Source organism: Urocampus carinirostris, chromosome 14, assembly GCF_059441175.1.
Source record: "Urocampus carinirostris isolate Australia breed hairy pipefish chromosome 14, RoL_Ucar_1.0, whole genome shotgun sequence".
Taxonomy (NCBI): Eukaryota; Metazoa; Chordata; class Actinopteri; order Syngnathiformes; family Syngnathidae; genus Urocampus; species Urocampus carinirostris.
Genome location: NC_142362.1, coordinates 19,512,302 through 19,537,660, shown reverse-complemented (window position 1 = coordinate 19,537,660; position 25,359 = coordinate 19,512,302). Strand labels below are relative to the sequence as shown.

The 25,359-nt window shown below is 37.2% G+C and overlaps 1 protein-coding gene across 1 annotated transcript in view; it reads right to left on the bottom strand.

The window, feature by feature from the left end:
- tbx15 (T-box transcription factor 15) overlaps positions 1-22,128 on the bottom strand; it is a 39,250-nt gene extending 17,122 nt beyond the window's left edge. Inside the window, exons 1-3 of the mRNA XM_088353112.1 lie at positions 21,723-22,128; positions 14,451-14,673; positions 8,504-8,605 (exon numbers count right to left, since the gene is read on the bottom strand). Coding sequence (XP_088209238.1) covers positions 8,504-8,605; positions 14,451-14,673; positions 21,723-21,966 — 569 coding nt within the window. The 5' untranslated portion in view covers positions 21,967-22,128. The remainder of the gene's footprint in view (positions 1-8,503; positions 8,606-14,450; positions 14,674-21,722) is intronic.
- Between the last annotated feature and the right edge of the window lie 3,231 nt (positions 22,129-25,359).

Here is a 25,359-nt window from a genome sequence, read left to right as displayed (position 1 = left end):
GTTTTGGCGGGCGCCATATTGCACAAAATGAAATGGAAGAGGCAGGAACCGGACCAAACCAAGAAGACAATTTGGTTTTATTTAGACGTTCAATTTAACGAAGTCGCGTCACATAGATACATTAGTCTGTTTCAATTTTGGTCCCTAGATGGCATGAGTGAACCGCGATTTTGGGTAGGGGAGAAAATTAAGTAGTGCGGCTAGCCCAACTTGACTTGAAATAGGCTAGCTGTATATTCTCCGTCAGATGACACCAATTAGAGACATCAACGTCTTCTGTAACTAGATCAACGACTGTCAACACATTTAAATGTTAGCATAAAGCGCAAGAAAGACGGCGCAGAGGTTTGGGCGGCCATTTTGATATAAACACCGTAAGTTTTGGCGGGCGCCACGTTGCACAAAATGAAATGAAAGACCCAGGATCCGGACTGAACCAAGGAGACAATTTGGTTTTATTTAAACTTTCAATTAAATGAAGTCGCGTCACGTAGATACATTAGTCTGTTTCAATTTTGGTCCCTAGATGGCATGAGTGAACAGCGATTTTGGGTAGGGGACAAAATGAAGTAGCGCGGCTAGCCTAGCCTTCCTCGGAACAGACGAATGGTATATTCTCCGTCAGATGACTCTAATCGGAAACGTCAACGACTTCTGCAAATAGTTCGCCAACTATAAACATGTTCAATTATTAACATTAAGGCGCAAGAAAGACAACGCGGAGGTTATGACTTCCATATCGGTTTGAACGCCAGAAGTGTTGTGAGCACCAGGTAGCACAGAATGAAACAAGATGGTGGCCAGGAACGGGACCAAATAAATGAGACAAACCGTTTGGTTCCATGAAACCCGATTGAATGAAGTAGCGACACATTGCCAACGTGGCCTGGTTCAATCCAGGTCACTAGAGGGCATGACTACACCATTTGTGTTTATTTCGATCACTCGCATCGACGCCCTTTTCGTTTTTTCGCACTTTTTATTCTAAATTGAGTCAGCAATTGTAGTTAGCATAATAAAGTCAAATCTGAAACTAAAAAAGCTGCGCTGGCGCGGCTCGCCTAGCCTTCCGCGGAATAGACTAATCGGATCATTCCTGTCAGCTGACACAGATTAAAGACGTCAACTTCTGTATATAGTTTCACGACTACCAACGCATTTAATTGTTAGCATTAAAGTGCAACAAAGACGACGCAGATGTTTTCGCAGCCATTTTGGTTTAGTTGCCGCAAATGTTTGCAAGCGTCACGTTGCACGGAATGAAATGCAAGATGGCGCTCAGGAATGCGACCCAAAAAAATAATTAACTTTCATTTAACCATTCAAGTTAATGAAGTAGCGCCACATTGCTACTTGTCTGGTTAAATTCCGGTCACTAGAGGGCATGATTACACCATGTGTATTTCCATCACCCGCATTGACGCCCTTTCATCTTTACGCTTACTGGAAACTATCGTAAATTGTGTCTGCGATTTCGGTTAAGTCAAAAGTAAAATCGGAAATGAAAAAAACTGCAGTAGCTCGGTTAGCCTTGCATTACTATATATATATATCGTCCTTTAGATGACACCAATTAGAAATGTCAACAACTTCTGCAAATAGTTCGCCCGCTGTCAACGGGTTTAATTGTGACTATTAAAGCGCAAGAAAGATGACATGGAGGTTTTGGCGGCCATTTTGATTAATTGGTTTGGCCTCTCACATTGCACAGAATGAAAGGAGCTCAGGAACGCCACCAAATAAAACGGACAAAACCATTTATTTCCGTTCAAACTTTTAGCGCCACATTGCTACATTAGCCTGGTTCAATTCCGGTCATTAGAGGGCATGAGTAAACCAACCATCCATCCATTATCTGCACCGCTTAACCGAGTAGGGTCGGGGGGGGGGGGGGGGGTGGGGGGGGGGGGGCGGGCGCTGGAGCCCATCCCAGCTATTTTCGGGCAGTGGGCAGGGGACACAGAGACAGAAAACTCACTCACTCACTCATCCACACCTATGGACAATTTGGACCGGCTAATTCACCTGACATGCATGTTTTTGGAAACTGGAGTGCCCAAAGAAAAGCCACGCAGGCATGGGGAGAACATGCAAACTCCACAAAGGGAGGCCGCGATAGCTGGAATTAAACCCTGAACCTCCGCGCTAACTACCTATCCGCCGTGCCACCTGCATGAGTACACCATTTGTCTTTATTTCTATTGCTCGCGTTGACTGCCTTTCATCTTTTCGCATGCTTCAAACCTTTTATCATAAATTGCGGTCGGGATTTAGGACAAAAGTAAGAAAAGAAATTACACAGTTTGTAATTTTTTAATCATTTACGTTGCCATGTCTTTTCGCTCGCTTCTAACTAACATAAATTGTACCTGTGATTTAAGTCATGTTTATTTCTATAGTCCTTAATCACAAGAAGTCTCAAAGGGCTGTACAGACTAGACGGTCACAGACTACATATTATTATTACACCATTCCTTGCAGAAGCACCATTTTTAGATAGTCTGAGATAGAGGTAAGATCTTGGGCCCAGGCCCAAACCAGACCCGAAGTAATCTGAAATCTAAAGATCCGCGGTAGCGCGGCTAACCCAACGTTGCTTGAAATAGGCTAGCAGTATATTCTTTGTGAAATGACACCAATTAGAGACATCAACGACTTCTGTAAATAGTTCAACGACTATCAACACGTTTAATTGTTAGCATTAAAGAGCAAGAAAGACGACGCAGAGGTTTTGGCGGCCATTTTGATATAAACACCGCAAGTTTTGGCGGGCGCCATGTTGCACAAAATGAATGAAAGAGCCAGGAACCAGACCAAACCAAGGAGACAATTTGGTTTTATATAAAGGTTCAATTTAACAAAGTCGCGTCACATAGATACATTAGTCTGTTTCAATTTTGGTCACTAGATGGCATGAGTGAACCGCGATTTTGGGTAGGGGAGAAAATGAAATAGCGCGGCTAGCCCAACGTGGCTTGAAATAGGATAGCTGTATATTCTCCGTCAGATGACACCAATTAGAGACATCAACGACTTCTGTAAATAGATGAACGACTATCAACACGTTTAATTGTTAGCATTAAAGCGCAAGAAAGACGGCAGCCATTTTCGTTTGCTCGCCGCAAGTGTTTGCGAGTGCCACATTGCACAGAATGAAACTCAAGATGGCGCTCAGGAACAGGACCAAATAAATGAGTCAAACTATTTATTTTCATTCAAACTTTTAAGATGAAGTATCACCACGTTGTCACTTTACCCCGGTTAAATCCCGGTCACTAGAGGGCATGGTTACACCGTTTATGTTTATCACTTGTGCCCATTTGTCTTTTTGCGCGCTTCTAACCCTTTATTATTCGTGTCAGCGATTTGGGCTAGCAAAAACAGAAATAGCGCTGCTAACCGAGTTTCCTCAAAAAGGGCTAACCTTGTATTCTCCTTCTGAAAACACTGATTAGAGACTTTTTCATCTTCTGCAAATAGTTTGCCAAATGTCAACGCGTTTAATTGTTAGCATTAAAGCGCAAGCAAGACGACGCAGAGGTTTTTGCAGCCATTTTGATTTGTTTCGAAGTGCTTTCAGAGTGCCACGTTGCATAAAATGAAACAAAAGTCGATTTAAATTCTTTGGAGAAATAAGTTGAAAAGACAGCGCCAATGCTGGTGCTTTTGTATCAGATTCAAACAGGTTCTCCGATTCGAGACGAAATACTTTGCGTTAGAACATCCATCCATCCATCCATTGTCTTCCGCTTATCCGAGGTCGGGTCGCGGGGGCAGCAGCGTTAAAAGGGAAGCCCAGACGTCCCTATCCCCAGCCACTTCCTCCAGCTCATCCAACGGGACCCCGAGGCGTTCCCAAGCCAGCCGAGAGACATAGTCTCTCCAACGTGTCCTGGGCCGCCCCCGGGGCCTCCTGCCGGTGGGACATGCCCGGAACACCTCCCGAGGGAGGCGTCCCGGAGGCATCCTTATTAGATGCCCGAGCCACCTCAACTGGCTCCTCTCAACGCGGAGGAGCAGTGGCTCTACTCCGAGTCCCTCCCGGATGACTGAGCTTCTCACCCTATCTCTAAGGGAGAACCCAGCCACCCTGCGGAGGAAACTCATTTCGGCCGCTTGTATCCGGGATCGAGTTCTTTCGGTCATGACCCAAAGTTCATGACCATAGGTGAGGGTAGGAACGTAGATCGACCGGTAGATCGACAGCTTTGCCTTTCGGCTCAGCTCCCTCTTCACCACGACAGACCGGTACAGGGTCCGAATGACGGCAGACGCTGCACCGACCCGTCTGTCGATCTCCCGTTCCATCCTACCCTCACTCGTGAACAAGACCCCAAGATACTTGAACTCCTCCACTTGGGGCAAGACCTCCTCCCCGACACGGAGGGAGCATACCACCCTTTTCCGACTGAGAACCATGGCCTCGGACTTGGAGGTGCTGATCCCCATCCCGGCCGCTTCACACTCGGTTGCGAATCGCTCCAGCGAGAGCTGAAGATCACGGGCTGAGGAAGCCAACAGCACCACGTCATCTGCAAATAGCAGTGACGCAATGCTGAGGCCCCCAAACCGGACTCCATCCCCGCCAAGGCTGCGCCTAGAAATTCTGTCCATAAAAGTTATGAACAGAATCAATTTTATTGTCACGTCCCCCCCGTGGAAGAAAAAAATCCACTGGCTCCACCCCAAGATCGATCTTTTAGTTTTAAGTTATCACATAAGGATAGGGAAAAACAAAGATTGCTCAATATTGATAGTAACACGTCACCTCCATCCATGCCAAAGTTACTTCATTCGGCATATTTTCACAAACGAAAAACTCAATTGTCTTATCAGCGTGATTGGGTTTTAATGTCTTTGAGTGACAGCTTAATTAATTTGGCTTAATGTTGCATCAGCTGCCAAGATTTTTAACATAACAAGCAGACCGGTCTTTGCTAGTCTCCCTCCAAGGTCACAGTGAAGTGCTACGGGAGGAGACTTTTGTGTGTCTCTTCAGCCCATCTCTACGTATGTTAATTTTTTTTATGGGGTCACTTGAGGGCCTACCACGCTTTGTGTCAACACTTCATACTCAATTCTTATACTTTGTACTTAATGCACTGCATGGAGGCTGAATGTATTGTGAACAAAACACTGCCACTGAGAACGCCACTGCCCCTCAGTGTAGTGGAGGTGCAATTGAACCTTATTCTAGGATTATTTTTTTTAAAAGTTCCCCGAAGTCAAATGCGCCCATGCCCCCCTTTATGGACCATTGCGCCCCTCCAGGGGTGCCCACTCTTTGAGGATTCCACTGCATTAAAGTGTGCTTTGATGCGCCTTCGTAAAAGTTACCAAATTGATTGCAAATTACCTTCAACCAGGTGGGAGGATGCATAGAATTCAACAACCACGGTGGACGAAAATTACACTTTCACGAAAGATGAACACTTGTTTATTTTGTAACTCACGGAACAGCCAAGATCCCGTCGCGGATTTACAACATGTCGCTCGAGTTCATTCTTAAAGCGATAGTATCCTTTAGCGGTAGTAAACAGTCTTTACATTCAAGTAGCTTAGGAGGTAGAGCTCGTCTTGGGGTCGAAATGTTGTCGGTTTGGTTCCAGTCTCCCCAGAGTTAAATGTCAAAATGCCCTTGGGCAAGACACTGAACCCCTAGTGCCCCTGATAAGCAGATAGTTGCCTTGCTTGGCTGACACCGCTATCAGTGTGTGAATTGGTAGGTGTGAAGCACATTGTAAAGCGCTTTGGGAGGTCTTTAGTGATTTGAAAATGCAGATCATTTGACGTTGTTACCATGAAAAAACCTGAATCAGATCAGACGTTGTGACATGTGAAACAAAATCCGATTGGTTGCGCAACTTTTGGAATGTTGACAGGAAAACAACAGATTTGCCGACGCTAACGCTAGCGCACATGGTGGCCCACATCAGTGCCTGTATGAAAAGAAATCGAGACCAGAACCAGGACTGTTTGTGAGCGCTATTTGATCGATAATCGTGCAAAACGTTCCGGCCGCAACTCATTTACTGTCGTCTTGTCCTGGTTTCACTGCTAGCGCAGCACGTTCCGTTTCGGCCTTTTTTGTTTTGGGGGCCCTGGTGGAATTGTTTGTCTCTGCTAGCGGGACTTCTGGCTGCCTGAACCTGATGAATCAGTTTTCGTGACGGCAAGGTTTCTGGCTCGCACTTCAAGCTCCGATGTTTGGTCGCGACGACCATCCATCAAGCACAAGTCGCAAAAACAAACCGGGGTGGGGGGGTTGATGATGGGAGGGGGACAGACGTCAAACAGAACTGGGAACTGGAATGAAGTTTGTTCGATCGCTAGCGCTAGCATAGCACGCAGCCTTCTAATATAAAGACAGAGTAATTTTGCACCTTTGCAGACCCCTCCACTTAAAAACATAAGAATCGCTGTATGCTGCCATGGCAACAAGTCATGCTATTTTTCAATGCAGCCAACAAAACATTTTTATAATAACTATATTCCAGACCATAAGGCACCAAAAAATTCCAGTAATTCAAAAGCAGGCCTAGTAAATAAATCAAATTGTTAATGCATCATCAAAATGAAATGTGATAACCGGTTATGAATGGATCAATCGATTTCAGTGGCGTAACCAGATTTCCTCATATTTATCTTCTTTGTTTTAATTTTCTCCTGCAAAGAAAACAAATCAAACTCCAGCAAAAGAAATATTGCTGTAAAAAAAGAAGAAAATCTAAGAAATTCCTGCCAAAAATATAGACAAATAATCAAACTTAAAAAAAAAACCCAGCAAAATAATAAAAACTAAACCTGAGAAATTCCCCCGAAAAAGAAAAACAATGATCCCAGAAAATTCTGCAAAGAAAAAAAAAAATAATAATCACACTCAGCAGCAAAACAAATAGATAAAATAGATTTCCGTTTGTGCATACAAATAATCCTAAGGATTGTTTTTCAAGGCAAGCATAGCTCTAACAGTAGTTTTAGTTTCATGTACCTTACAGTCCTGGTGCACCTTATATAGTATGTCACAAAAGTGATTACACCCCTCACATTATAACGTTTAATAGAACATCACTGAAGAAACATGGCTTTGACACAACGAACAGAAGTATGTAAACAAAGGCTAGGGCCTAATGGAAAGATGTCCTCTGGTCTGATGAGACAAAGATTAATTTATTTGGCTCAGATGCTGTGAAGCATGTGTGGCGGCAACCAGGTAAGGAGTACAAACACGTTTATGTCGTGCCTAGAGTCAAGCATGGTGTTGGGAACGTCATGGTTTGGGGCTGCATGAGTACAACAGGAGTTGGGGAGTTGCATTTCATTGAAGAAAACATGAACTCAGGGATGTACTGTGAAATACTGAAACAGAGAATGATCCCCTCCCTCAGGATAAGGACAATGTTCCAGCCTGACTATGACCCCAAATACACTTCTAAGATGACCAAGGCTTTTCTAGAAGGGCTGAGGTTAAAGGCGATGGACTGGCCAAGCATGTCTCTAGTTCAAAACCCAATAGAACAGTGTTGGGGCATTCTCAAGCGAGAGGTGAAAAAGCACACGATCTCAAATATCCCCAGCTCAGTCATGTTGTCATGGAGGATTGGAAGAGGATTCTAGTGGCAATTTATGACGCTCATGGCCAGGAGGATTAAAGTGGTTCTACAAAATCGTGGTGGCCACACAAAATATTGAACTTCAGGGACTTTCACTCAAGGGTGTACTCGTTTTTGTGTTTAGGGGTTTAGCTATTAATGGCTATATTTGGAGTTTTTGAGGGAAAAAATAAATGTACACTGCAATATAAGCTTTACATGGACTACCTTTCATTGTGTCAAAGCGATGTTTTGTGTCGAACGGCAGTGTTGTGCAATTAACCATTATGATGAAATCTCTGCAGGAAACGTGAGGGGTGTACTCACTTTTGTGACATACTGTATATGAAATAGCAATCAATGTTGATTTTACGTTTATCATTTGATTTATATTACTGCAAAAAATAAATAATTCTGATTATATGAATATGTGAATTGCCATTTTATGACGTCAAATACTTAGGGCATTAAGTTAACTCACCGGAATTCCTGTTAATGCGGTCTCCTTCGCAATTAATGTTGATTTTACATGGATAATTTTGTTTGTATTAGTGAAATGTTTAAATCGACAAAAAAAATATATAAATTATCTGTATGCGCCGTCGCCATTATATGATGGTGAATGCTAATGCTAATATACTAACTCACCTGATTACTGTTAATACGGTTCCGTTGACAATTCATGTTGATCTAACATTGATCATTTTGTTTGTATCAGTGATATATTGAAATCAACACAAAAATATACATTATCTATGTGCTATCACCATTTTATGATGTCAAACGCTAATATGCTAGCCGACCAGAATTCTGTTGACACTGACAATCACTGTTGATTTTATTTTGATAATTCTCTTTGTGTTAGTACAATTAACAGAATGATGATATCAAATACTAATAAGCTAGCTTACCGGTATCGCTTATTATCAACTGGCACAATGTCCATGGCGATGTAGTACTGCTGGTGGGGGTCCAGGCCGGCGATCTTCACTCGCATGGCTGGAAACATCCTCCTGGGTGGGGGGAAAGAAAACAGAAGAATAGATGAGGAAAAAGAAGACCATTTCATTGGCTTTGAGGAAAGACCAAATGTGACGTCAATTTAGAGTCGTCAGCATCGTACAAAAATATCGAATTAAGGTGTTGCTATTCAAGCACATTACAATCTTACTAGAACGCTCGTTAGTGTAGCTTGAAAATGGTCAAATAAAAACCCTATTTGAAACAAACCCCAACCCCCAAAAATATGAAAGAAAGGAGCGTTTATTAATACTTGAGGAGTACGCTGACTGGGACTGCGAACATGAATTTAAGCCAAATGATGGCGGCAGAGGGTAGCAATATTTCAAGTTGCGGACATGTGTTCGGACCACCTAATCACAGGTACACTTGGCGTAGTCTTATTTTGTTGAATTTTGAAACTACATCGATTGTCACTTTGCCTTTGAAAAATCGTCAGTGTTGTGTTGACAGATGCAAACCCCCCCTGCATGGAATGTAGCCCTTAGTGCAAACCTCACTAAAAAGACCTATTTTCCGGGAAATCTTATAGAACAATTAAGCACAGACCATTTGCAGCTTGTAGAAATTAATTTTAAGTTGAAAATATTTCAATAAAATCAGTTGTTTTCATTCACTGCCACACAAGCTGGCCTCTGTCGCGAGGGGGGAAACGGTGATCAGAGCTTTTTCAAAATGTACTCATCACAGAAACTTCACCATGAGTCTGAAACAAGATAGCCAAAAACTATAAAGCCAGTAGAACTCACCGATATTGTCCCCTTGTAGTCAGCTCATGACACTAATTTCCGCGAACATGGTCATGTTATGTCTAAAATAGCCCAGTGAATCAAACAGTGTAAAACGGTAATATCAACAAACTAAAAAAATCTGCCTGAAAGCATTTCTGCATCGTTGGATGTTCCTTCTCGCAATCAGTCTGTTTTCGCCTCATAATTTCCTTTTACAAGTAAACAGAATCGTAAAATAATTTCCAAAATGGCCATCAAACTCTGAACTTTTGATTGACACCACTCTCACAGTTAGAGGCTTTTTTTCACGGCCCGCATTAGCTCATACAGGCCTGCATTGATAAAACGGACGTTGCCTCTTTTAGCTTCAAACATCTTTAGCTATTAGCGACTGATTGAAAAAATGATTGACACCTTAGTTAACCAAAGAAATTTCCTACATAAATAGATACACCTTTAAGGTGTGTATTCAAATCAATTTTTCATGCCACTTGGGATTATCATGCGCCAAAGATTGACTTCTGGAAAGTGGAGTCAAACATTTACCACTCCTTTACAATGTCTAAAAATTGGCTGGCGTAAAATACACAGTTGAATAGGTTTTAGAACTGTGCTCTTGTCGTCTCCAAATGTCCTAAACGTACCCTTGTAAAAATGTGTGAAATATAATGTCTAGTTTTTAGGATTGTGATCCCATTTGACCAGGGATCAGGTCCCAGTTTTCCAGCCAAGATGCCCATTGGCTTCAAACGAAGCCAAAACTGTTCATATTCTCCAAACGGTTCAAGAACAGCATTCAATTTACTTTAGGTACGTCTTGGATTGTGATTTTAGGGCGAATATTGGAGGAACGTTAAGGGTTGAAAATATTCGACGATTTCATCCGCAAGCCGCAAGTGAGACGTAACCATTGACGTCACGTGCACGCATGCATCTCCCATTGCGTTTACAGATTGCGATTCTCAATCCAAAAAGGAAAAAAGAAAGCAGCTGCGAGAAGAAAAGAGATCGATAAATGCCGACAATAAATATGACAGGACGGCGCAGTTGGTTTGAATTCCTTCTGACGTCATCACAGCTGGAAGCCGACCCTCCGCTGTTTTACGGTGTTCGCTTTAAAATGAAAAAAATCAAATCAAATCAAAGTGTTCGACCCTGCCTTCCTTCTTATCGTGAATTGCACGGCAAGGATTAGAATGCATTGCGTGTTTCCGAAATGGAGGCTCATTAAAGACGAAGGGGAAAAGCGGTCACTTTATTAGGCACGGCGGCGTGCTGTGACGTCATCATATCTTGCCCACGTCATGAGGAACAGATGGCGACTAGATGCAGTGCTGGGACTTGAGATCACTCGGTTTTCGCGGTTACATACCTGTCAATCTGTACGTTTTTGCCGTACAAAGTACGTTTATTATGCATTTTAAAACGTGTACGACGTACAAGAAAATCTGTACGGAAAAACGCAAATTTGTCAATGATGGGTACCATCCGGTATACACCGACTATCACAAAACGGCAAATCAATCAAGTCAAATGAGTTCGCCGCCGTAGCCTCTATCTCGGTATGGTTTTATTCGTTGCAAACGAAGCAAGCAGTTTGATGCTACTGTGCGCATGCATCTGCCGCCCCGGATTTCATGTGGTAGTTATGTAGTGAAAGGAAGTCAGTCTCTTTTTAGAGAACCAGCTTTTTCGGCTCAACTCATTAAAAGAGAGCCGGCTGTCAAACGGCTCACTTGCTTTGACGCATTATATTACGGATTATTATGTTGTATAAAGTAGTTAACAAAAAAAGGAAGTATAAAATGAAAAAAGACAGGTTTGTGGTTATCCCTTTAATCAGTATATTACCAACAATAATTGAATGCAGAAAATGAATTCATAATTTGAATAAGAAAATGTATTATTCTACTTAATTATATTTGCATGTATTTCTTCCTTCTACAATGAACGTCCAAGCTACTTAGTTTTTGAACTTTTTTATAATAAACCTCAGCAACTCAGGATCTCACTACAAATGTTAATTAACAATATATATAATATAATGAAACACATCTACAATATAACATGTTAAACTACAGACATAAACACGTTAGAAAAAAAATATGGTGTAAGATTATTTTGTATTTTGTAAGGGAAATTACGAGTTTGTAAGGGCATGGAGCCGTGGAGGCTGACAGGTATGCGGTTAACCCGAACCAAAACCAACCGTGAAAGGTGAAAATCCACTTAGTAGTGCTGCACCTTTTTTTCTTGTTTCTGCAGCCTTCATTAGAGTGGACTTACATACCGACAGAGAGAGAGACTAAGAGACAAAGAGAGAGAGAGAGAGAAAACCAGAGCCAAGAAGAAATCCGCAGGTTCAAGAGTGTTCTCTTTGGGCCCTGGTGCTCTGGACTGTTCTTCCCTCTGAGATTCGACATGCAACCTCAGAAAAACTGTTTAAATCTGGGCTTAAAACACACATATTTGATAACCTATGAATGATTTCATATTGTTTTCTTTTATCCTCACTGTTAAATGTGAACTGGAGTGCCACGACCAATTTCGTTGTCACAATACGTTCAACCCATTTTGTAACAATAACAATAAAAAGGTATATTCTATTTTATTCTATTCTAATATATTATATTCTATATTGATGATGTTTGTGTATTATTTGTTGATGCCCTTGCAACATCCGTTGCAGCCTGGTCATCGTGCTTCCATGACTGTGCTGAGGTTTTAAATGTTTTTCTGCCCACATGTAGGTTTTAGATCAGGGGATAGTGTAATAATACACTGTAGTCTGAAATAGTCTGGTCTGTGCAGCTCTTTGAGACTCCTTGTGAGCTGTGGGCTATACAAATTATCATGACTTGACGAATTGAAGCCGCATTTTGATTAAGGGCACTTGCTGACTGAGACAGATAGAGAGGGAGAGAGATAGAGAGAGAACAAATTAAGACCCACTAAGTATTTTAAATTAGTCTATGTTTTTTAGGGGGGCGCATCTTGATTAAAGGCCTTAGTGACAGAGCGAGAGCGAGAGAGACATGTGTAGGCAGCATGATGGATGGAGTGATACACAAACTCTTCTCAACGAGATGCACAGGAACGCACAGCAGGTGTCTGGTCACAGGACAGTATATTAAAAAAAAGACGCTATGAGATGTGCAGGCCAATCGCCATCATATTACAAATCAAGTTGGGGTGGGCAATCAGCGCAAGTCTCGGCTGTCGGAAGCGTTCCTCAGTAGTTCGGGAAGCATTCTATGCCTTTTTTGTTTTTTATTATTTTAATTGAATGGCCAGTTGGCTAGAATCTTGGTTGCCCGAAACGTTTCGCAGTGGTGCAGGAGGCAACCGTTGTTTCTGTAAACCTTTAATATATATTACTTTTTTTTCCCGACAAAGGAGTGAACCAGGGATAACTGAAGACCTAAATGTAACAAAAAGAAATCCCTTTTACATGCATTAAACTACTCTACAGAATTTTTTTAAATAAGAAAAAGCAACCAATAAAAAAATATATAGATGTATATAGGTATAGAAAAAAAATAAATAAAGTCCCACTACATAAATTCAATTTCTTTACAGTAATTTTTTTTAATGAAAATATATTATTTTAAAAAAAGGCCAGTTGAGGATAAACATTTAGATAATTTAATGTCAAGTATTTTATGGATAGTAAAATTTGAGATTTTAGAGAATTGTAAATAGTTGAAAAACGACCAGAAAGAGTTCTTTTTATATAATTGTAGTTCAATGAATATTATTACAAAATATAATTACTTTTATAATAAAACAATAATTTTATGATAAAACTTACCATTCAAAATGTAATAATGATGAAGTAGTCACAAAGAAAATTTAAAAATGAGCATTTAATGATTTATGTTTTTGTTCTCCCACGAAAATAACAGTTTTCAAATTATTCTGTTTTTGCCTAAAAAAAAGTTTGATTATTTTTAGCATTTAGTGATTTTTCCTCTTTCAAATAGTAAAATCAAGAATCAGTTTCTTTCATGAGAAAAATAATTCTCTATATAATTTTTAGGGGTTTTTTCTTGCCCCCAAAACGCTTAAATCTTAAATTAGGCAACATTGGGATTTTTTTCTCAAGAAAACACATTTTTTATATTCACATTTAATGATTTATTAATGATTTCCTTTCTTCATAAATGTTAAAATCAGGAATTATACAGTCATATTTTTTCTCTCAAATTGATCCTTCCTTAAAGGGACAGTGTCTAATATTTAGTGCCTCTATTGGCAAAATAACTTTTATTCTGAAAAAAACAATCATTGATTTGAATACTGAGCCAAATAACATGAACTATTATACCAATATTATTTTTTATAAAATATAGGTCGAGAAATGTATATTTCGTTTACATACACATCCTTACATAAGGTTGCTGTTTGTCTGGAAAATTGCTGCTACGCTGTGCTCTGTGGCACTGGTTTTCTTAGCATTAGACAATGGAATAGAGGTCACATATTACACAATGTACTTTTAAAGTATTTGAATATTTTTGGAACACCACCATAGTATTATGGTCGCATTTCTGTAGTATTTTAGTCAATGTAGTAGTTTTTATGTAGTATTACTGTAGTTGTATTTTTGTAGGGATTCATAAAGTAGTATTTTTGTATCATAGTATTACTGCGGTAGTAATTTTCTAGTATTATGATAATATTTTTGTAGTATCATGATTGTGTATTTATAATATTACTGTTGTCTTATATGTAATTGTATTTTTGTATTATAGTATTACTGTCGTATTTTTAACTTAAAGGGACAGTGTGTAATATTTAGTGCCTCCGTGTTACATGTCGAAGTGTCCTTGGGTAAGACACTGAACCCCTAATACCCCCAATAAGCAGGTTAGCGTCTTACATGGCTGCAAAACAAGGCCACTATCGGGAAATGTGGAACACATTGTAAAGCGCTTTGGGAAGTCATTGACTTGAAAAGCGCTATATAAATGCAGATCATTTCATTTCATTTAATTTCATTTTACAGTGCCATCTAGTGGTGAAATATTACACACTGGGGCTTTTTAATGACATAATGAATCCTGCTGCTCCTTATCTAAAAACCTATCCTTTATTCATGCGTTACCTTCCGGCCTTGGTGATGATCATCTCAGTGCCGATGTCGTGGAATCGTTTCCACAAGTCGGCACATTGCAGCTCCACCTGGATCTCCTCCATGGAGGAGGCCGCCAAGGAGGAGGCAGAGGCGGGGGCGGGAGTCGCCTCACCGGCCGGCGTCAGCTCGCTAAAGGAGCACGAAGTCCTCTCCAGAAGGTCCGAACCCTCAGAACCGGGACTCGCCTCCGAATCTGCAAGGGAAAACAAAGAATTGACTTCTTATTAGAAGTGCTAACATTGTGATACATCTGTAACAGGGCTGGGCAATTATTTGGAGGGGGGGCGCATTGGGTTAAAAAAGCTGACCAAAGGGCCCATCCTGGACACATATCCAATTTTTTGATCTATGAATTCATTAACATGTTTTATTTCTTTCCCTTTTTTAAAAAAAATAGATTAGTTTCATCAAATTGCTTTAAAACGCTCACAAAGCAAAATCGTATATTAGGTCCCCGTTTTAAGCACTATATATGATATTTAATTTTGTAGTATTACTGTATTATTACTGTAGTTCTATTTTTTAGTACTTTGTATTATTTCTACAGTATTATTTTGCAGTGTTTCCATAGTAGTAATTCTGTAGTATTTCCATTTTAGAATTTTTGTAGTACAGTATATCTAGTATTACTGTAGTAGAATTTCTGAAGTCTGATTTTTAAAGTATTTCTGCATTTATTTGTAGTATTACTCTAATTTTATCTTTGTAGTTTTGTGTAGTATTTCTGCAGTAGTATTTTTGAAGTAGTTTTATGGAAGGTTTTTTGTTTTAGTTTTTTTCAGGTATTTTGGGGGGATTACTGTAGTAGTATTTTGGCATTATTTCCGTCATAATATTTCCGTAATAGTATTTTATAGTATTACTCCAGTTGAATTTTTATAGTATTTTGTCGTATTTTTGCAGTAGTGTTTTTGTGGTGTTTCCATAGTAGGATTTTTGCAGTATTACTGTAGGTGATTTTTTAAAAGTATTTCTGTAGTGTTTTTCTTCTTTGAAAAATGAAAGCCGAAAAATATATTTGGGCCCCATTTTTAGGCAATGAGTTTGGTATATATTTTGGTAGTAATTTTACAGTATTTTGGGGACAAAGTTGGCACTAAAAATGCTTTTTTTTCATTAGCAGTAATTTTATTTACCATATTATATATATATATATATATATATATATATATATATATACATACATATTATTTTGACCATTCACGTTTGGCGGTCCGGTTTGAAAAAGCCTGAGGGTCACGTGTGGCCCAAGGGCTGTAGTTTGCCCACCCCTGCTCTCAAAAACACCCATCTCCAAAAGTTTTCTGGGTCCTTCTAGAAATACCAAATTATTTGGGTTCTTCTAAACCAGGGGTCTCAAAGTTAAATGGATGGAGGGCCAAATCAAACAATTGGCTACAAGCTGAGGGCCGGACTAACTGAATGTTAAAAATGACGCATAAAGTGAAATGATTTTTGTTTTTTTTATAAAGGAGACTTCATATGATTTCAGTTCCTTATTGTGTCTATTATCGCGCACTGCTGTTCGTTGTTTTGACGAGAATCCACTGTTTACACCAGTGTCACAATCGCCCAATCATGTTGCCGTTCTTTGATAGCCACACCCTTGAGAGCTGATCTGCCTTTTGTAACCTTGAAGATTTAATAAAAAGATTTGGCACTGGGGAGGGGCCTTAGAACAGGGAATTGAATCATCTTAAAGGAAAACTTCTCTCCCTGTTTTCCTTGCAAGTTTAAAATCCATTCTATGTCTTTTCTCCTTTTCAGTGTCTACTAAACTTTAACCTTCAACCAAACAAATATATTCAAACAGAATTAGATAAAAGCAATTTTTCTCATCGGCTCTGTCGGTCATCTTTCATTATCAACAGGCACAAAAGACATTTTCTTTATCTGATAAACCTGGTAACAGGACAATAAAAAAAGGAGCTGGTATTATTCAGACACTATCAGTAGCACACAGTTATTATTTTTACAAAAGTGGGCCAAAATCACTTAAAAAGAATACACAAAAGATTTTTCTATAATTCACCCAACTGTAATCAAATAAAATGCAAGTAGAAGAAGCCCACTGTGAAAACAAATACACAATCATTCCTGTATGCATGGTTTATGATACAATAATTAATCTGGGGCCAAAGAAAACCTTCTTGGGAGCCGAATGTGGCCCGCGAGCCTCGACTTTGACATCGGTGCTTAAATAAAATCTCCATGGCTACGCTCCACGAATAACCCAAATTGTGTTAAAAAGGGGAGCAACCTAATACTTTTTGGCCCATGTGTGTAGGCACCCAAGACACACCACATGAAATGGTGCACCTGTTGGTTGAGGGATCAAACCAACCGACCCACCCATCCCATATAGCTATTATTGTTACTATTAATATTACTATTCTGACTGACTGTTATTATAATTATTACTATTAATAATTATATTAATCCTTGTATTAATCCTTAAAAAAATAACAAATGAATAAATAGCAGCAATAATGCAAAGTTATCACGGATAAGAAACTTTTAAAATAAAAAATTAAATGTTTTTCTTTGAGAAATTCGGTTTAAAAAATAAGATAAAATAGCTACTATGCCCTTTTTCTTATTTTTTGTTTGTAACCAGATTTGCCATTAGCTGTTTATGGTTAACTATTTTATCCATCCATCCATCCATTATCTGCACCGCTTATCATCAGTAGGGTCGCGGGGGTGCTGGAGCCCATCCCAGCGATCTTCAGGCAGTGGGCTCCCTGGAGTGGTTGCCAGCCATTCGCAGTCAAATAATTGAATTAAATAATACTCAATTTAAGTATTTAAGAGCCCCGTTATAGTTCAATGAATTTCCATTATCAGTGTTGATGTTATCAATTCAAATGTGGAATAAGAAGTGTGTCCAACTAGTGTATTTTAATTTTATTTTTTGCTTGAAAAGGATTTGGTTGCCTACATTTTTTAATCGTTATTATTCGTAACTATTGCTAGGTTTGGTGTTTTAATCGATTAATACTTTCTGTATTGTTAAATTAAATTTTGGAGTGTGTCTAATAAGTTTTTTCATTTGTTGTATTGAAAATATGTTCTGTTACACATTTGTTTTTCTAACGCGGCAACAATTTGGTGTTTTTGTTGGAAAATATCGTTTTAATCAATCATTCTTCTATTGTATTAAATATATTTTGACAACATTTTGGAGCATGTTCAATTTGTATTTCTATTTTGTAATGAAATGGGATTTGTTACACATTTTTTAATCGAGAATAATTGTAAATAGGGTCATTATTCAGGGTTTTTGCTGCAAAATATAGTTTTAATTGATATTTATTCTTCTTTATTATTCAAAGGTGGGACAATTTTGGAGTTTATCGTATTGGTGGGTTTTTTTTGTGATAAAACAATTTTTAATCAATATTATTTGAAACAGCAGCCATAATTTGGCAAGTTTGCCGCAAAATAGTTCTAACAAATTATAATTTTTTCTATAATGTTGATTTAAATGTGTGCAAAGTTTGTAGCGTGTCCAATTGGTGTTTTAATTTTTTTTGTTTTGAAAATGGCTTTTGTTGCGTAGTTCACTCTTATTTTCGAGGTTGTTTTTGTAATTCGGTGGTCTTTTTTTTCTTTGCCAAATATAGTGCATAGTATTGTGCTGCATAATTGGGCACGCAAAAACAAACACTATCGTGCGTTTCAGGCGCTCGTTTGTGTTTCTTTGCGTGTTTAAACTGCGGCAGCGTCAAGGAAAAATAAACGGCTGTCAATCACAACTCCATATTAGCAAATATAACTCCCCAGAGTGTTTTGGTAGTTTTTTTCTTGTTCAAAAAAAAAAGAAAAAACAGGGGGGAGATAAAGAAAATAGAGGAGGACAACGTGGCATGGAAATCGTCCCAGGAACTCCGCTTGCGAATGGAAAATATTTTGACATATTCATTCGCTCTTTTTGCTTTTCAAGCTTTTGGGAACCCTCTATTTGTTTCACATGCATTTGTTTTTGTCTTATTGATTTTTTTTCTCCAAAGATTGGTTTTCTCTTTTCACTCATCTTGGAGCGAAATACAAAAACACTTAGGAGGAATATCGAATTTGGCTACCTTTTGATGATAAATTCGTTATATACTAGATTATTATCAACGTCCTTTTGTTAACAATAATATTAATAAACGACTATTACTATTATTATCATTGTTATTGTATATTAATGACTACATTTTTCTCAAAATGTATTCAACGAAGAAGGTTCTAATTGCTGTATTCTGTGCTACATTATTGTCAAAACGGGTTAAACATATTTACGTAAATTGTTTAAAAATATATATCAAAGGAATGTATTTACCTGAAAGCTATATTGTGTTTGATGCTTCAACATCGCAATGGTCGCCAAACAAACATATAAATTCCACTTTTTAATTTAATTTGCTTTTATTTCCACGGTTTTAGAGTTTCAGATTATTATTTTGAATACAGCAACATTTAGTGTTATCATCGTTTAAAACAAGTTATTATTCGTGTTTAACAGAGAATTGTTTGTGGGCTTTTGAAATTATAAAGGAATTTAACGTGTTTTCCATTTTCCAAAACCGTTGTTTTATTATTTTTCATTTCCATATGTAATATTCAAGCAATTTACTCCCATAAACAGATTAAAGTTACGGAATTTTTAAATGGAATGAATATGTGCGCGAATGTGAAAGCTTAAATGTAGGAAATTCAAGGAGTAAACATTTTTTTCACTGTCTTATTGAGCTGATTTCGTAATTACGGTAATTATTACACGACTGAAAATAATCGTTTTGGATGATATTTAGAAACATTTTGCCTTATATAGCGTCTTTACTCGATATTTGAAGTGTAACATTTTTATTAATCACATTTTTGGAACAGGAGTTGGACTACGACTCACACTATTTCTACAAGGCTATTAGTTTGTATTTAGTGAATGCATACATATTTTTTATTCATAAAATAAAATGGAAAATTACATTTGCGTCATTTATTGGGTTTATATTATAAACGTTCTTTAATGGAAATAATAACAAGAATAATTATGTTTGTAGACAGGGTTAAATGTGAATTTGAACATGTGTTTTTTTTTGTCATCCGAGAATTGCAAATACTGGATTATCCTTTTATGTGCAACACTTTATTGAGCAGTTATGGTAATGACATTTTTGATGATAAGTAGGCATACTATTTTTTTCCCCAAATAAATATCAGATTTTTATTAACAGTTTATCAGATATTTAATTATTATTTTGTGTCATTGGTAAAAAGGAAAAACAATTGTCGCGGCTCTCGGCATGGATACTTAGTTGTTTTTTTTGCAATATATTTTTAAGTCTGAGTATTTCTTAAAGACCTTAAAAATGAGATTAATGACGTTCCTTGACATTTTAATAGAAAGGTTCGTTCGTTTCAACAATAACTTAAATAATTATAGCGATTGTTGTTTCGTAAAATGATGGATTTGAAGGCTTATGAGTATTACAGGAGGACATTTAGAAACACGGGAAATGTGTTGCCCGATTATGGACTTCAATAATAATAATAATAATAATAATGAATACATAAATAAATGGATTTATATATTAATAGAAATAAATTCAGCAAGAAAGGAAATCGTATCATGAAATGGAGGGGAATTAAATTATAAAAGGTTCTTGGTATTAAATTATAAACTTTCGTTTATGCAAATTTAAAATTACAAAATATATATAATCATATTTTTTCCGACATGATTATCGTGGAGTGCCACGTCTAATCGGGCTGTAAACGATGTTCACAGCCATGCTATCAGCGACCATCAAAAATAATTTCTAAATCTTATAATAACTTAATTTGACCATGTGTTTTTGTTATCCTCATTATTCATTTTTTCAATTTTTTTTTGTCTTTATTGTCCTTGATAACAACCTAGTGTACAGGGTTTCCAAGGAGATTAGACGTGCCACTCCAGGACATTCCATGTATATAAAAAAAAAACATTAAAAGGAAAAGATAAATAAATGTTCGGATGAGCATGCAAATGTTTAGAAGGTTGTGCTTGCAGACTGGCCTAAAATGCACGTTGCGTTTTACATAAAACATTAAGAGGAAAAAGGGGAACTTGTTAGATTAAGGGCGTAATCTTTAAAGTATAACGGTGATCCGTGCATCCATCTACCGCTCGGAATTATCATCGAGCAGGCTTTGAAAAATAAAAAAAAACTTATAATGTGAATTTAAACATGTATTATATATGTTTATTTCGTGTCAACTGAGAGGGGCATTTAAAAAAAGTGGTCGGAAAGCATTCACAGAAATCCGTGCTACCTCACTTACCGTTCAGAAATGTCGGCTTCAAAAGCAGACCTTGATAATAATATAGATGTGCATTTAAACCTAATTTTTAAATATGATTTTTGTCATGCAAGTGCTAAATACTTTTTTAAAATAAATTGTCGGATTTGGGAAGCGCACACACACTGGGATCCGTGATGGCTTCCATGTACCGCTCAGTAATGACGCCTTTACCTAAATCAGACTAAAAAAAATAATCATGCGAGTTTAAACGTGTATGTTTCTATATATTTGTCAGGGTTGTAAAAGAATATTTAAATAAAAAAAATAATTACCAGTACCTGAAATTTAATGTGTAGATCCGTGCTGCTTTCACGTGCCGCCAGACAATTTTACAATTAACTATTAAAGCGGGCTTTACAAACACAAAAATCATGAGTTTAAACATTTATTTTTATATATCGTTGTCATGCGAGTGTTATTTTTGAAAATTTAATGACTTACTGTACCTGAAATTTAACGTGTACCCGCGATCCATGCTACTTTTATGTACTGCTCGGAAATGTTACTATTAGCGAAAGCAGGCCTTAGAAATCCCCAAAAGCAGAATCATGTGAATTTGAACATGTATTTTAATCTTTATGGCATTTGTTGTTAGAAAAACACTTTTTTTTAAATGTAAAAAATGTCGGCTTTCGGACGCGATCTTGGCCACATTCAGTACTGCTCGAATATGTCGCTTTTAGCTAGAAGCAGGCTTTGAGAAATGTAAATTTGAACGTGTATTTTCACATATTTGGTCGTGAGTGTAATATGAATATATATTCTTTTAAAATGAGTAATTGTCGCATTTCGAAAGCACACATAGCAATTCGTCTCTCCTTGTCGCACTTCTCCAAAATGTCTGACTTTGATAAACAAACAAAACTACAAAAAGCGAAGAAGAGCACGCTGTGGCGCATGCGCACTGACCGGGTTCCAAGTGGAGACAGTGCTCGTCCAAGTGGAGCTCGTCGTCGTCGTCCTTTTGGGGATCCCACGCCACTTCTGGGTGACCTCCCCCGGTGCAGGCACCACCGACACCGGCTGCGGCGGCAGCAGCGGCCGCGGCAGCCGCCCTGAGCTTCCGCTTCTTCCCGGAGCCGATGAGAGCTTCCACAGAGAAGGCGTGAGCCCGCGTACTCAACGCGGCGGCCGAGCGCCTCCTCTCGCTCATAGCGGATGCGAAAAACAAATCAAAATGGAAAAATATAATCCTAGAGAGACTCAGCGCGAAGACAAAATGGACAGACTGTTTCTTTTTCGGCGTCTTCTCCGTTCTTGGGCCGCCATCTTCTCCAGGCTTCTTCAAGCTTCTGATTGATACCCACGCCTGGAAGGACACTTTTTCCGACTAGAGGGCGTGGCCAAAAGTAAAGAACCAATTGGGAGTGAGAGCAGACAACTAGGCATTTTTTTTCAACCAATGGCGATAAGGCTGCTCTCGCTGTCTGAACAAATTGGAGGCCAGCCTTTCACCGCGGCTGTCAATCACGCGCGTGCGCCAAAAAAAAGGTGTCATTTTGGAGAAATGACTATTGAAATTGATATAAAAAATGGAATTAATAAATAAATTGTGAAAGATGAGTGGGAGGATTTCATAAATCAAAAAAGATGAAATAAAAAAAGATGATTAAAAATAACCCTCGACGCTCTTAATCACGCGCATGCCATGAAAAGGCGCAATTGTGGAGAAATGACCGTTAGACATAATATGGATATCCAAATTAATAACTGCGTGTTGTTGCAGAATATCAATAAAATAAAATAAGAACACATAAAATAACAATTATGATTAAAAAGAAAGCCCTAGCCGCAGCTATCAATCATGCTTGTGTGCAGAAAATGCGCAAATTTGGAAAAGTTACATTTGAAATGGAATCCAAAAAGTAAAAATATTGAAATTAGTACACAGGAGGTGTCGAACCTGTGTATGAAATTCAAGAAGTATAAAATAAACCTAAATAAATTATTTGATTAAAAAAATAAAATAATAATAATAAAGCCCCGGCAGCGTCTGTCAATCACCTGCATGCATGAGTGAATGGGCGCCATTCTAAATTACTGTACCTTAAAAAATAATGTGAAAATTATAGTAAAATAGTAAGCTGTATTATAAAGCGTACTGTGGAGTGTGAAACATAACTGAAAAATATCAAAAAGTGCTGAAACAGTACAGAGAACTGGTTAAAAATAGTGCAAAAAGAAACTGAAAAAAGTTGAAAGTGTGAGGAAAATTGCGGCCAAGTGTCAAAAATCAAGTGAAAAACTTGAAAGAGTGTAAAAAGAACTAAAACCTATAAAAAGTACTAAAAAGGTACAGAAAATAGTTGAAATTATGGAAAAAAAGTAATAAATACTACATCATGTTTAAAAGAATACTGTAGAGTATGAAAAATAACTGAAACATATCACTAAGTGCTGAAAAGGTACAGGGAAAAAATGGGGGAAAAAAGCGAAAAAAAATACTGAAAAGTCGATGGTGAAAAGTATGAAGATAATTACGGCAAAGTTTCGGTAATCAAGTGAAAAAATGAAAAGTAAGTAAAAATAACTAAAAAAGTAATAATAAGTGCTAAAAACAGTGGACAATCGTGAAAAGTACTGGAAAGTAGTACTAAAAATGGTGAAAATTATAGTTAAGTATAGAAATGGAGTGAAAAACGAAATAAAACATATACACATTAAAAGTAAAAAACAGGGTTGTGGCGGACGGCTGGGGAATATGAGAAACCAAAAATACATGAATAATTATCAAATTTTAAAAAAATCAAGTCCTTCGCCGCATTCGAAAAGTACAACCAGGGAGAAATTAGGATTAAAATTACTAGAGATACAAATATAAATAAACGCATGACGTGATGGATTTGGAGGGGGATTCGTTATTCTTATTATTCATTTTTTTCAAATAATGATTTTGGTCTTTATTGTCCTTGATAACAACCTAGTGTACATCGTTTCCAAAAAGATTAGACGTAGCGCTCCAGGACATTTCATGTAAAAAAAAAAAAAAACTTAAAAGAGAAAATAAATAAATGTTCTCTTTGAAAGAAATAAAGGAAAAAAAGTACTTATTAAAAATGTTGTGTTTTAAGATAGTTATCCTTATCCTGGGATAAAAAAGGACGAGAAAGAAAAGAATAAACATCACCAGTATACAAACACAGATTCATATTTATTTTCTCATCCTTTGAAAACAATATTTGGAAACATAAAAAAAAATAATATACATACGTCATGGCAGATTTAGGATTTTGCATAAAATCTAGATAAGTAAAGAATTTCTCAGACAAAGAACTACAAATGAAACCGTCATGAAAAATATACGAATTTATAAAAATGTATTTCATAAATAGACAAATACAAAATAAAACACGCCACTGTGATTTAAAAATGAAGCAATTTAGTCACCATATACAAATAGCACAATCACAAAATATGATAAGTCTTTTGCTGTTTTGAATAGCATTAAATCCGTCTCGAGATGGAAAAAAAATTAGAATGACAAGTTGCTGTATTTTTATAATAGTAATAAAGTTGAATTCTCGTTTCACTTGAATTATTATAATGTAAACAAATATCGACCAACACTATGCGTGTTATTCACGTCCAGGCCGCGGTAAAAATATTTCATTACACTTAACGCCAAATAATTTCGATATAGTTTTATATTTATCACCAAAAAAATGTACTAAACAATATCCTAATTACTGTTAACTCATTACAGCTAACACCCAAACCGTGCAAATCCAAATCCAAGCAATTTACTTGTATATACATACTCAGAATCACATTTTGGTGACAATTAATGTACGCTACTTATTACTAGTATTTATGGTTTTAATAATCATTATTACCGTGTTATAATTGTTATGTACAATGTTTTAATCCTTAGTTATTTATATCCATATATATACTACTACCTGTATTATATAATTATTGACGCTTTTTTTTCCTCCTAAACAGACTTTTGAGACAATTAATACTGCCTTAATAATATTTACTAAAATTTAAAGGCGCCTTCATGACACTCACTACAATAGACGAATGAAAACACACTACAATAAAAAAAGAAATATTTAACACTATATTCAAATCAAAATGAGTTGTGTAACCATTCAAGTACATAAGTTAGCAGGTATATGTACAATTACATAAATGTTTTTTTTATAAAACAAACATGCACGGACCTGAAAAAAAAATGTATAGCGCAAAGAAACATAGAAAAGCACAATTTCCTCACTAGATTTATTTTATTTATATTTAAAAAAAATGGGCTTTGGTTATAATTGATACTTGAATAGGAATAAATCTTTGAATTTAAATGCACCTTTTATGAAACTTATACAATAAATTAAAGTAAACACACGAATAATACAAATTAAACAATGTTATAATCAAAATGACTTGGTTAGCAATTAAAAGGTATAAGTAGTATATGGTAAATTACAGAAATCATTTTATGAAGCAAACAGACGCAAAAATACGCATAGCGCAGTGATTGAAATTGCAATTTGCTTGCCATGTTTAAACTTGTTTTATTTTAATTATAAATATTGCATTCCAATAT